The following is a 14,920-nucleotide window of genomic DNA, read 5'->3' as shown; positions in this document are numbered from 1 at the left end:
AACAAAAACAAAAAAAAAAAAACACTCAAAGATGCACTTGATGCATACAAATTGCAAAATGTTGCATAAAGTATATTTAACGGAAAGAACTGAAAAAGACGATTCAAACTTCTCTCTAGGCTTCTCGACAAGCGATCTAAACTCTCACTACAGAATAAACGACTTATCTACACTAAGATATAGTGAAACCTGCCTGGACTTATGGAATGGAACTTTGGGGCTCGGCCAAAGCTTCCAATATCTATAGAATCCGATCCTTCCAGTCAAAAAGACTCCGCAGAATTGCTAACGCTCCTTACTTTGTATAACAAACTCTATCTTGTGCCGAGATTACCTAGCTCCCTATGTTTCAGAAGCTGCAAGATCCCGTTACATTAAATTCCACACATCAATTACCTCATATCCTAATCCACTATTAGCTCAACTTACTACTCTACCAAGAAATCCTCCCAGGCGGTTGAAGCGCAGGTGGCCACGCGATCTTCTAAATGAAGTAAGTGCCAATGTACAATAGTGAACTGTACCACTTTGGGAGTTTCACCAATGGGTGAATTCTCCCCTCATGTATTCATGTATTTATTTTGTTATCAAGTTGTAGTATCAGCTTCACTTATTGCAGAAATATACTGCAGTTGTGAAAATAAATAAAGTAAAAAAAATGTATATTTAAAAGTTCTTGAAAGAAATTCTCGCGCTCAAAAACTAGACTTTAAGAATTTAAATATTTGTGATTTCATAAATTAATCAGGTAAAATACAATCAAGAGGGCTAGTGGGCCACCGGCACGCATGGAAAGATCAATGCTGAAGCAAGTTCCAAAACAAAACCTTTGATAAGCTCGTATCAGGAAGTCCTCTGGTTTAAGAGGGACTCAGTCCCATCCGGATATATCTGGTACTATTGCAGGTAATCACACCAAAGATATGCATTGAGACCACAATATCCGTAGAAATAGTCCAAGATAACCTCCAATGCCAACTCAAGCCACCTTATAGTCTTATAGAGAAGCAACGAAATAATTTATAGCCAGCTGCATCAGAAAAGTCCCTCCCTCAGACAGCTAAGATGTAGATGATAATGGCGGCATATCATTTAAACCGTCCACAGCCTTAATGGGATACTTGTCCAGGCACTCGAGGTGCCAAGACGCATAACGTCTCCGAACCAAGAAGAAATGCACCTTCAGCCCTCTCCTCCAGAGCCAGAACCCCATTTAAATCAACAAATCATCTTATTAATAATATTTCTTAATTGAAAATTAACTACAGCAAAAGTACAGATTTATATTTTATTTTATGATGGAAAAATTGTGACCACTATAAACTAAAAAAATTCTAAAGACGTATCTGTGGATTACTACTACATTACGGATGCGGTTGAGATCATTGAGATCGACTGGACGATCGCGATCTACTTGACCGCCATACCTGCTATATACGTATGATTAAAAAAAATGAATGTTAAGTGGCCATCTTTTTCAGAATTTTTATGTGTATTTCTTTCTATCGTTAAACTTTCATCGATTGAATATTATTATTATTCAAAACACCCAACGACCTCTGCTATTGCGAGGTAAGGTAATAGAGCGAGGTTACTCAAATTGAAACACCCGCGGCGAATAACAATACAGTTTAGAGGTCTGCTTGTGCGCATTGAACGATTGATTACAGTTTAAACCCTGCAGGCTGTGAAAACACATGCATGCATGGGCCTGGCAGATGATAGCCTTTGTAGGTTCTGTTAGGAGAAGGAGGAAACAGCACTGCACGTGTTGTGTCAATGTGAGGGGCTTGTCTGGCTAAGGATGTCACTTCTCGGGGAGGAAAACCAAGGCCTGTGAGCTTTACCCAGGAGTCGCTCTCCGGAATTAAGAGTCTGATTAAACGGACGGGTCTGAAGGGCGAGCTCTAGAATGGTGGGCGCCACAATAGATCCATTGGGTCGCGGTGGCGTAGGCCTTTAAGGCCACCCTGCTAGAATCTATCTATCTACAGTTTAAACCGACAAATATTGCAATAAATCCTTAAGAACCCCATTTATTTTCATACCCTATTCTATATAATGGTTCTATTCTACTTTTACGCGAAGTATAGAATTAGTTTTAGGCATACATATTTATTTTGCGGTAATAACTGGCAACAAATAATCATCTACAATGGGTAAAATAAAGTATGAAATACTCACTTTGTCGCTTCAGTGCAACCTCGCCACACTGATTTGACGATAACTTGTTTCTTATGATATGACGTAATTCCATTATACTCAGGCACCCCTTCAGTCTCACAAAGATGGATCTGAAGGAAGATGAATGCATAAAAATTAATTGCCTACAAAACACTGAAATACAATGAAAACAAACGGATTTACTAACCATTCCAAATGAGCCTTCGCCCATTTTTTCAATGACCCGCAAACGATGCCTAGAAAATTCAAGAAGTGGTGTAGCATCTTCCGGATTACCTTCTGGTAGTTTCAACGGCGTGAACTTTCCTGGCGTCAGGTGTTGTTCACGCCTTTCCGTCTGTCAACAAAGTGGTACCAGTTTACATTAATAAAACTTTACTATGGCTAACTGAATTTAATGCATTATACACCATAAATTTTTTAGCTTTCTGTGGTTGGCAGGTATAAATGACCCTAGTTTATAACTTCCGTAATAACGTTTTTTTTTTTTTTTAATTTGATGTTCTTTATTTGAAATATAAAGTTGCTCCATTTTGTTTTTCTCCTTTCGGTCCAGTTTTTAGGGTCCATTATGAGTCCAGCTTGCTATTATTTGATTTCCTTTTCCAAGGAACCTGTGCAGACCACTATCAGACCGGTTTAGATTGTGCCTTGAGGCTGCCAGTACACTAACTAAAAACTCTGGGTCCACAAATGATCATTTGTGGTCAATGATCACAAATATCATACACGCATATTTTAATGAATAAATGAATTAAATAAATACTAAATGAAAAATATTAATTTATGGCCAAAGTGCGAAAATTTCATCTCTTATAACCGGGTGGTTAAATTATAACCCCGGGAGTGGGTACTGGTACTTCTTGGAGACAGCAAGTATAGCTGATATTTCACGACCCTTGAACGAACATTATCTTCATTGGATAAATAGAGAGCCGAATATCTTTAACATTTCAGGTATTCAAACCAATTTAATTATATGATGAAGTTAGTAGATCATTTTGAAATTGAATTTGCAGGAATAAAGGAATTCTGGCATTAAAGGAGCTGCGAAAGAAGTGCAATTTTTCTCATTCTCTCTATTTTTTTATTTAATTTTTTGGCTTTCATTCAGGTAATGCTTCAAGATGCTTTCCATGACTCGTTCCACGAGCCTTCAGTATAAAAGCTTTCCGGAAGAATGGAGCTACCCAATGCTGCAGACGTTCCCGAATTATTTCAGTTTCCACTGAGTCAGTAATGGAAAAGAATCAACTTCAAGGTTTCTGATGGTGGTATTGCGTACTTGGTCTTGCTTAGCCAACTTCCTAACTCCAGTTTCTAAAGCAAAGTTAGGTTGGGTTAGGTTACATCAACTTCTAACGGACTCGGATTGGATTCTTTGCTTCTGATTTCACCAGGCATTTCTACAAAATGGGTCAACTACATGTTTATTCAATAATATTTGGGAAACCAGTTTCCATTTAAATGCAATCCGCCATAATAACATCCCAGCATGGAGCTCTTACTTCTCATAACTCCACATCTGTGCAGATTTGGTTTGTCCTCCTTTTTCCCAAAAATCAAACTAATCTACTTATTTTATTTTTAACTAAGGCATAAATGAAATGAAATAATATGTGTGTGATTACGTACATTTAAATAGATATTTCATACAGAATTTGTATTGCTTAATCTAATAAAGCCCTTTTCTATCGTGTTGGCAATGGCTGCTAAAATTGAAATTTTACTGCTTTTCGTTCACACTAGACTTTTCTATTTATCTATTTGCGAGGTTCCGTCTAATGAGCAACATTATTTCAATATTAGGATTAGATTTAAGAAAATGTTGTAGCAGAAAAACGGCTAGAATTATTTTTCCCACCATGATAATACTGACTGCTTGGACATTTTTTTTACTTCGAGGGAACTGAACGATATAGGATGCATCTAATCGAGTTGCGCAATTCATTTGCATCGCTCTAGCACTAACAACCCGTTAACGTTGTTGTTGCTACACAAGGGTGAAGTAGACCCAAGGCGGCAAACCCATTACTAAGCTAGTGAAATTTGGATCATTTTCCCACATACCTGACTTAACAACCAATTAAAAGAAACAAAAGGAAAACCAGTAGTTTGAAAAATAATGGTTTAAGGGAAATTGTTATCCATTTTTAAGAAAATCATTTGCTATATTTTCGAAGTAAAACGCATTAATGAGGATTTTATTCGACAAAATTGCTCACGTGTGTTTGTTTTTTTTTAACGAAAGAGAGTAAAGTGTACGTGAGATACCATTTCTAACAAGATTGTGACAATTCATACAGCGTAATAAAAAATTGAGAGCCTACAAAAATGATGACTGTACAACACTGAAAACTGTAGATATAAGTATATTCCAAAATACAGTTATATATTTATGACTCGCCATTTTGATAATTTTACAGCCAAAGGTAGATAAATTTCTATAATTTACTATGAAACAGACGCTTATACTTGATTAAATCTGTGAAACTTTAGGCCGCTTACGTTAACAAATTTATGTCAAACCTCATTAAAACATGACGGCAGAGTATGAAGTTGGTGTTAGCGAACTAGAAGGATGTGTTTAGGGCCAGTGGTTTCCATACTTTTTGTATCGATGTTCTCCACCCTTTCTAGATCTGCTGTTTAAGTACAACTCCAACTTAACAATTCTAAAGCATTATTCATACCCTAAACGTACACAACCCTTAAACAATTACAAGGTTTTTATTTCATCATTTTTACAAAATGTTTTAAAGATTCATTAACATTTTCAATTACATAACATGTAACCACTTTCACTCTGACAGCAAGTGTAATGTAAGTAACGTAAGTGAAGACGAAATCCCTACACCATTTAGATTAATTACCTCTAATGATGCATTAATGTCCGAAACCGGTTAGGTAGATGAGAAGGTGGTAATATGGGACAGTCTTTTTTTTACCTTGCATATATTGAACACTACTGAAATGAAAATCTACTCTGAAGTAAAATCATAGACATACATGATTTGTCTTTGTAAATTTGGAGTCCTGAGTGTACTACAGCAAGGAGTCTGGAGTTACACTGAAAAAGACTGTCGTGGTGCTGCAATATTGGATTTTCAGTCAATGTGGTCGTAATATGAGACACACATAATAATTATAGTTAATGTTCTCGTTTCTCCATGAATTGTAAAAATAAGCCTTAAATATGCCGCAAAACTATATTTTACACAATTATCGTACATTAAGGATAAAAATTAGGGTGTAATCAGTTTTCTTAGAGAAATGTCAAGAAATCTTTGAAATGATCTTTTTAGGCCCTTTATAGTACCCTGAAGGAAACAAAAAAAAATTTATAAGGAACTAGTTTCGTCCTCAGTGCCACTTTTCACACTTGTTCGGCAGACGATTAACGAGGTTTATATATGGGGCAACGCTGTCCCACAATACCACATACACCGCGTACAATATAACCTCATTTTTTTTCCAATATACATTCATATTTGAAATCCATAATACTGGCATTTAAAACTCTCTAATCTCTACATTTTTAATGTCTAAGGGAAATCATTCTAAATTTCCTCGGTATTAACCAAAAGCAGAGGAAAATCAACCTTAGGAAAACTTTTTAGCATTGACAAAATCAACACGGTCCTCTCTTGGACAAAGCTGCCACTCGATTGGATGCGCTGCCTTCTGCAGCAGACAAAGCCTACCCCAAAGAGTAGTAAGGCATCAAAAACTAACCAGATAGCACTACTGGTTTCACAAAAACAAGGGTGTCCCAAATTCCAACCCCGTCCCATAATACCACCTTCTCCTCCATACAATAAGCGGGCGTGTTACGATGGAAAAAATTAAAGATAAAGATGCTTTTGGCATATTTGCAATAATTAGTAATCAGAAGTAAAAAATTAAGCCTATTTTACAGCGCAACAGGCAATTTCTCAAAATATTCTATTCTATTTCCTTTTTTATTATAAAGTCCCCTCCTTACTTTAAGGCTAAATAAGGGATCTTTTATAAATACTCATAATTTTGCGCTTGTTTATGCTTCAAAAAGAAGTGCCTGATAAAACTTGCGAGTCTCTTGCGATTGTTTTCCGCCCATCTGGGTGGAAGCACCGCCTTAGGGTACGTTTACAACGGAGCTGTGAGTATAGATGATAGCAGAGATGATAACTGATAGAGTAAAATATAATCGCTGATTAGTGTGCACAACGGAGCTGTGATACATGCAACATGTCGAGTAGTGAAGAAGAGTTTTTATGTTCACCAGCAACGAAATGGTATATTTAAAAAAAAAAAGATGTAGAAAATATCATGCACATCCCATAAATAAAAAACGAAGTACTTTGGGCGAATTTCACTATTTATATAAGGAACTTAGAAATTATCCGGATCGTTTTTTTGAATATGTGAGGATGGGTCCACCCACATTCGACTAAATTTTAGAAAAAATAAGGTCAAAATTAAGAAAACGTAGGAAAAATTGTCATGGAAATCCTATAACTATAGAAGAAAAACTAGTGATAACTCTGAGGTAAGGTTATATTGAGGAAAAACAAATAAATACACATGAAAATAAATGTAAGCACGATTTAAAAAACAAAATATTGTTTAAAAGTAAATAATAAAATAATAACCAAAAATAATGAGTAAAGACAGCACTAATTAATTTTTCTACCTCCATTTTGAAGCTCCGATACTGGAGTTCAGCTAGCAGAAAAATGAAAAATTCAATTCTATCATCTATGCTCGTTTATAGCAGCGAGTATGAGTCACTAGTCGAAGCTTCGTTGTGCACGCTCACATAAGAATGTACTAGGTTATTCTATAAGCGCTGATGCATCACTGCTATCATCTCCGCTATCATCTATACTCACAGCTCCGTTGTAAACGTACCCTTATAGTTTTGGAATCATTGATTTTAAAGAACAGTAATGATGAAATTAAAAAAAAAGTTTAATAAAACAGAAGAGCTGGTAAAGGAGAAAGACTAACTGATAACTAATCAGCCACGTCCTGAAAACTGATGCTGCTAAAATGAAAATAAGTATGAAATATGCTAACGAAATGAGATAAATAACTTTATAGGAAATTATAAAGATCAGGAAATTACATTTTCTCAGAAATTGAATTAAAGAGAGGGCTGTAAAGAAGCTTGAGAGAGGGAGAAAGAGAAAGAAGAGTCAAGAAGATAAAAGCGGAGAAGCAAAAAGAAGTTGTGGAAAAAGAAACGAAAAAAAAACATAGAAGAAGATTTCGTAGCTTTAATTTAACATGATTCCCGTAGAGTCTGAGCAATACGAATAAAGAGGATAGTTCTGGCTAAATGGGAATGAATGGTTTTTACAATTTACCATTACATCGGTGGCTTTCTTTTAGTGTTCCATGTAGTTTATTTACTACGGGTCTTAGTGATGGAACATTCCTGGACGCACGCTATCAGTTACCAAAGTATTGCAGCAAACAATCAAATCATCAAGTACCAGTAACTGTTACTACTTCTCCTGCACAAGATTTTACGATGCTGTAAAGAGTGGAAACGAAAAAGCTCATCTAAAGCTATTCAGTGCTCTAGTGAAATTAAACCTCTGGTCGATTTAAGTTTAAATAAAAAAAAAAAGGGGGATGAATCTATACTTACTTTACTACATTTTTATATCCAAAAAATTTACATTCTATATAGGGAAATGTGGCCATTAAATTTTTAAAATTCAGATTTGATCATGTAAATATAGTGATAAATAGAAATGGAACATTAAATCTATTCTATTCTATCGCTCGTCTTTAATAGGCAATTTTATTGCCAATAAAACATGGCCAATAGGCAGGCTTGCGATTAATTCTGAGCGTTTATTCATTTACAGCAAGCACTAAATGAATAACCTTGGAAGTAAATTCAAAATAGTTGTTGTTTTTTTCTACGCTAACATTACTAACCTAAATTATATAAAAGTTTTGCAATCAAAATGGTGAACATTCAACATTAGTTAAACTTCCAAAAGAATAAAAGAGTTTCTCCGGATGAGAAAATGCTTGAAAGTTTGTGTTAACGAGAAAAAATTGCCAGAAACTAAAAAAATATACAATTAAGTGAGGGTATTTCTGTTCAACCAATTTGCTTGTAAATATTTGGAACTTAAATTAAATATTTCATCCTCATAAATATTATTTTTTTAAAAAAGCAGATTTAGTACTGGAGACTAAGGTTTTCTGGTTTTTTCATTCTATGACATTTTCTTCCTGAATTCAGTGCTGAGGGCTGATGAAGAGGTTGTCAAATAATGCAATCAATAACAAGCCTTTCAAAGTATGTATTGGAGACGTGGACCCCCCAGTTGTGGGTCCACTCGATGTGGTACACGGATGGCTCCAAGACAGAGGAGGGTGTAGGAGCGGGAGTGTACGGGGCTAAGCCGAAATATAGCTTTTCGGTTATCCTAGGCAAACTAGCTACGGTTTTTCAAGCTGAGCTAGCTGCAATTAGGTTCTGCGCTGCCGAGATTGTTAGGCGAGGAATTACTAATTCTAAGGTCGTAATCTTTTCGGACAGTCTGGCTGCTCTACGAGCTATTAGTTCCTACCAGGTCAACTAAAGGCTGGTTTGGGACATGTCGGCTAAGAGAGGAATAGTATGGTTGATGCCATAGGCAGAGGCAATGCTCCAAAACCCCTTCCGCAGAGTCTGAACTATGGTTTTCTGTGGGAGGAGTTAGAGAGAGAGAGAGAGAGAGAAAGCAGAGGTTTGCTCAGAGCTACCCTGCTTGGTCTAAAACAGGGGTGAGCAACCTTTTTAATCAATGGGCCAATTTAAATTTAAATTTTTTTTGGCGGGCCGCACATAGATTAACTCTTACTAATAATTTACGAAACGTCCGTATTGCATGTTTGAACAAGTCACTGACAAGTGTGTATCTCGTCAGTTACAAAAAAATCGCGCAGACGCGGCGCATTCGTATTGCATGTTTAAAAATGTCGACGACAAGTAACTCGCCATAAAAAAAAATTCGGTTTAGTATGTACTACCATTTTATTATAATTAATTTTATAACAATATATTGATGGGAGAAAGTCGATAAAATAAATTCAATTTTGGAAATGCTTGGCGGGCCGCGTGTTGCTCATCCTTGGTCTAAAACAAGAAGTCTGGCCAATTATCACCGAAACAGATCTCAGGCATGCGTCCGCCTCAGAAAAGATAAATTCCCCAATACACAAATTTAAAAAGATTTTCATTTAAATAACTTTAGCTAAAAGGTTTATAATACTAAAATTCCACAGAAGTTTTAAAAATATAAAAACAGATAGCTACTTATAAGTAGATAATAAATAAGTTAGCCGGGAAATTGGTTTCTACCTTGATAATATCTGTAGCCGCGTAATAATTCTCCAGAGGTGCTTGATTGGTTTTGTTGAGCGTGGCCGTACTGTTGAAGTTGGTTGACATCTCATACGGCGGAGGCCGTGACGACGGTGGAGGCGGCGGAGTCAGATTGTACAAAGACGGCGAGGAGAATTTCACTTCTTCTTGGAAACTGTTCACACTTGTGAAGTCTAATGAACGACATAAGCCTAGTAAGAAAAATTATTTAATTTTGCTGGAAGTTATCAAATATTTCTTTAAAAAAATAATTAGTAACTTAATAAAAAATAAAATAACAATGAATCGCATAACTTTTCTAAAATGTCAATTATTTAAAATTGAAATTATTAAATGAGCGGATCCAAAATTCAAATGACTGACATTTCTGTTTTATAAAGTCTTTTAAGATGAATAACAGTTCATGGTAATAAAAGTATTCAAAATATAATATAAAACAAGGAGGCAAATTGGTGTAATACCGAAAGCTGAGCAAGTGGTTATCGTAGCACTATTGTAGTATAAACTTAGCTTGAACTGAAACTACTGTTCGCATCTACAAAAACTATAATCGCTGCAACAAAACTTTTAATGAAGTTTTCCAATGAAGAATGGGCGCATCGGAGATTATAGTTGCATAAGCTCTACTTGCAGAGCACAAATTTTATTTTTCTGCAACCATGTAGGAATGTTCTCATTTCTCAAATAAAATCAGCTGTGTAATGCCCAACTTTACCTAACTAGTGGGGAAAAATTCCCATTAGTGTCACTTTCCTCACTAGTGAGTGAAAAAACTTTATTGTGCTTCCTTTATATAAGAAGTTTTGTTATTAAATATTTTCTGTAAAACTTTAATAAGCTTATTTAAATTTATTTTATCTAAATAATTAAAAAACGAATATTAAAAATTGAAAGGAATATACATAGAAATAAAAATAATATTTTAATAAATAATTAGATATTTTTAATTATAACAGTTAAAAAGGTTATAGTGTACCTTATAGAAATTTAAAATGGATTCTTGCGATTCCTGTTTAGTTTTTTTTTTAGTTAATAACCCTAATGGTTGCAGAAAAAATTTAATATTTAACTCGAGTGTAAAGTATTTTCCTCACACTCGGCAATTTGCACTTGCACTCGCCTCGCTTCGCTCGCTCGTGAGTGCAAACCCTGCCTCGTGTGAGGAAAAGTACTACTTTCCACACTTGTTAATTAAATAACTATTTTTCCAACTATCCAGAGATGGTACTGCGTTTCACTTGAAAAACTGTCATGTAGTTAAAAAAAAATCTTTTCTAAACGTCATCATTATGAAGAAACAAGAAGACCCAAATTACGGGTATATTTCTATTTGATTTTCACAAAATAAATAAATAAAATAATAAACAAAATAAAAAAAATAAAGAATACACTAAACAGTCCCAAAAAGTTATTTTTAGATGCCTCATAAACCAAGTAAAAAATTTAATTCATTCATTTATTTTTAAACCAACGTAGTTGCGCATAATTATCCTGAACACATGCACTCTGAAGGGAGTAGCCAACGCTATCATATTGCAACAAAGGAAATCGCAAGTTCACTGCCTTTAATCACCGAGCAGAGTAATCTGGGATGGGGCGTATTGAAAGATAAAACTAATAAATGGTAAATGGCTATGGCTTAACAGCTAATGCAAAAAAAAACGGGATTTAAAGGATTTATGGAGTTTTGTAGCGAGTGACGAAGCTGGTAGTATCTATGGAGTATGGAACGTAGTAAAACACCCTAAGATAGGTAAAGGTCCCAAGATAGGTTTCTAAGAATTAGTTGTTTGCTGTCTAAAGAAAGTATGTCTATTTCACCATTCGTTAGCTTAAGTTTTAAGGAGCATTCTTTTCAATAGTCTTTGCAACAGTTTCAATTCAAATGTTATAAAAACCTAATTCAGCGGAATGTTGCATGGTTGGTGGCACTGTGATTAATTACATTATTTTATAAAGTGGCGGAGGAGTGATGCGTCGAAGGGTAAAAGTATTTTTCAATCATTAAGTTGAATACCACCTTACTTTTAAGGAAGTGAAATAAGTTTGGGGAGTTCCGAGTGTCACTGCTTGGGTCTCGGCAAGGTGAACGAATTGCTTTCCTAGATAAGGAGTATAGCTTCTGGATAGGCTGGAATATCCGCTGAGTATACCCACTGTTTCCTTATTCTAAGCAGCCTTCAGAAGTAGCAATTAATTTTTAATATAAATGTAAGACTCACTAACTGAAATATTTCGAAATAATTTATACGTATAATAAAATAATTATTTCCAAAAAATTGTTAACTCTAAAGAATACATCATGTACACATTATCGCTTCAGCTCTGAGGAGAGTAATGTACCGACTACATCGTAGAATTGCCCGTAGAACAAAGTATATTTGTTATTTGTTTCAAGAGAGAACGCCCTTAGACCCAGTGCTGGCCTGGCTGATATATAATCGATCAAAAACTTGCTTCACATCGAGGAAATCACCTGTTCAACAGTTCTAAAGGCGTCCAAAACACGATAATAATGTTGTACAATGAAATGGTGACATCTGATCCAATTCAATGAAATTCGAAATTACACAGTGGTAATCTGTGACTTCTCTCGTAATTAGCTAACTCATTATGCCAGAACCTGAAGGAATAGTAAAGGATCCCTCTCATTAGCAGTCACACAATATAACATTTTTCAATTTCCTAGCAGTAATACAATGAGGAAATGATGTATAAATTTTTCAACAAAACTTCTGAATTATTAGATATAGATATTTATTCCGTTTTAATTCTGACTTCCTTTCTCAACTTTGAAGTTGAATAGGCGGAAATCTCATTAAAATGACTGCTGAATTTCCGTTTCCACAATCTTGGATATACGAGGGTCGTTTGAAAAGTCCGTGCAAAGTCAGAGAGATAGCACTACTGGCGCGTATCGAGGTTATGTTTAGTTAGTAGCATCTCTTGGAAGAACACACACCAAGTTTCAGCCAGATCGGTCTATTTCTTTGTGTTTGGCATTCGTTTGAATCGAGGAAGTCGAGTGATTTTCAAAAAATGGACGAAGAAGAATTTCGTGTGTTGATTAAACACTACTTTATGAAAGGCAAAACGCCTCAGGAGACTAAAGAGAAGCTTGATAAACATTATGGTGACTCTGCACTTTCGATTAGAACAGTTTATAAGTGGTTTCAAAATTTTCGGGCCATATGGGCACAAGTGACGCTGAACGTTCTGGACGCCCTGTTGAGGTTACTACTCCAGAAATCATTGATAAAATCCATGATATGGAGAAGAGTGAAGGTGCGTGAGATTGCTAGTGCTGTGGGCATCTCGAATGAACATAATATTTTGCATCAACATTTGGACATGACAAAGCTATCCGCAAGATGGGGGTGCCGCGATTGCTCACGCTTGACCAAAAATGAAATCGTGTGAAGTGTTGCAAGGACGGTTTGCAGCGTCGTTTCGTCACTGTGGATGAAACATGGATACATCACTACACTCCTGAGACCAAAGAACAATCTAAACAATGGGTTACCAAGGGGGAATCTGCGCCAAAAAAGGCGAAGACCGTTCCTTCGGCCGGAAAGATTATGGCGACTGTCTTTTGGGATTCGCAAGAAATAATCCTCATCGGCTATCTGGAAAAGGGTAAAACTATTACAGGTGCATATTATTCATCGTTATTTGACCGTTTGAAAACGAGCTGCAAGAAAAACGCCCACGATTGGCCTACAAAAAAGTCCTTTTCCATCACGACAACGCACCAGCTCACACCTCAGCAGTTGTGGTCGCAAAATTAATGGAAATAGGGTTCCAACTCGTTTCACATCCCCCCTATTCACCAGACTTGGCTCCCTCGGACTACTATTTGTTCCCCAATATGAAGAAATGGCTGGCGGGAAAAAGATTTTATTCGAACGAGGAGGTGATTGCAGAAACGAATGGCTATTTTTTAGACTTGAACAAATCCTATTATTCGGAAGGGATCAACAAACTAGAGCAGCGTTGGACGAAGTGTATAAGCCTAAAAGGAGACTATGTTGAAAAATAAAAAAGGTTTACCCCAAAAAATTAAGTAGTTTTTATTTTTGCACGGACTTTTCAAACGACCCTCGTACTGAAGTAATATACAATAATAATAAAATACGAATATTTTTTTGTTCTGTTTCCTGCATGACTAAATAACTGTTTAACTTGAAAACAAAACAAACACAAAGTACACACTAAGAAGTCCGGTATTTTTTCAATGAAAGGAAAATTATTTCATAGGAAAAGGAAATTATTACTATTAAACTATTATAATATTATTGGTGCACATCAGAGAACTGGAAACACAAATGTAAACCGGATATTTTGATAAAAACCTCTCTTTTTACATCCTTTTATTATTAGAGCAAAAGGAAGTATTACAAGCGATTGGAAATGCCAATTTTAAAGTTCCTTTTGGGCGAGAAAAAGCGATTTTATTTGAAATGGACGGTGTGTGTGATTTTCTGAATTCCCTACCAAGAATAGAACTTTCCAGATGTTTCCATGCAGATCTATTGGTTCTACTATCCTAACACTGTTCTAATAAGGTGACCATTATTTTTGTATCAAAAAACAGGACAAGGAGCAAAAAAAAAAAACCTATAAAAAATATTAATACGTTTATTAACACGAGATCGGTTATTACAAAACAATGGCCATATAATAGTATAGGTTAGTTAAGTTATTAGTTTTTACATGACGTTTTGCGATCGATGTTTACACTAGTCGACTAGTCTACTCTATCGGTAAAACAGGTTGTGTTTTACGCTAAAGGTTCGTCTAAAGTTAATGTACACAGAAAATGTTTTTCTAAACGATTATTTGCGAACTTAATTATTATACATTTATACTATATTTTTACATTCAAAAATTAAATTTGAGTACAATTAAAATTTCATTGAAAAACAGTACAAATAAATAAAAAACAGGACATTTATGCTTAAAAAAAAGAAGGACAGCGTCTTAAAAAACAGTACTGTCCTGCCAAAAACAGTACGAATGGTCACCGTATGTTCTAATAGCTTCCCTGAGGAGACTGCGGATTTCATTATGGATGAAGTAAACTAAATAAGTGTTATTAAAAGATTAAGCAAAAAGAAAGAAGCGAATTACTTATGTTGAATTCATAACGAAATTAAAGAAGAAATTCAAGCAAAAGAAATTAAAAACGTGATGGCTAAAGTGTTCAACGTTTATAAATCATACTTAAAAGCCAAAGAGCGCAATAAATTAATATTTCAGTCAGTAAGTTAATGGAGCGGATGAAAAGAATGATGACAGTTTTTCTGTTAAATAACTTTTTTATTGATTCTTTTTTTTATTGATGGTCAATATTAGAACCCA

The 14,920-nt window shown here is 35.2% G+C and overlaps 1 protein-coding gene across 14 annotated transcripts in view; it reads right to left on the bottom strand.

The window, feature by feature from the left end:
* Nucleotides 1–14,920, bottom strand: part of LOC141449738 (discoidin domain-containing receptor 2-like) — a 587,266-nt gene that overhangs the window by 23,774 nt on the left and 548,572 nt on the right. For 12 of the 14 annotated variants that reach the window (XM_074119450.1, XM_074119440.1, XM_074119448.1 and 9 more), the window contains 3 exons: nucleotides 9,536–9,750; nucleotides 2,372–2,521; nucleotides 2,185–2,294 (listed from right to left, as the gene is read on the bottom strand). In XM_074119450.1, the coding sequence (XP_073975551.1) occupies nucleotides 2,185–2,294; nucleotides 2,372–2,521; nucleotides 9,536–9,750 (475 nt within the window). The remainder of the gene's footprint in view (nucleotides 1–2,184; nucleotides 2,295–2,371; nucleotides 2,522–9,535; nucleotides 9,751–14,920) is intronic. The other 2 variants (XM_074119446.1, XM_074119449.1) reach the window with 1 other exon arrangement.

The sequence above is a fragment of the Rhodnius prolixus genome, unplaced genomic scaffold (genome assembly GCF_049639745.1).
Source record: "Rhodnius prolixus isolate KJV_2025 unplaced genomic scaffold, Rpr scaffold_2, whole genome shotgun sequence".
NCBI lineage: Eukaryota > Metazoa > Arthropoda > Insecta > Hemiptera > Reduviidae > Rhodnius > Rhodnius prolixus.
This window is presented reverse-complemented; position numbering and strand designations above follow the sequence as displayed.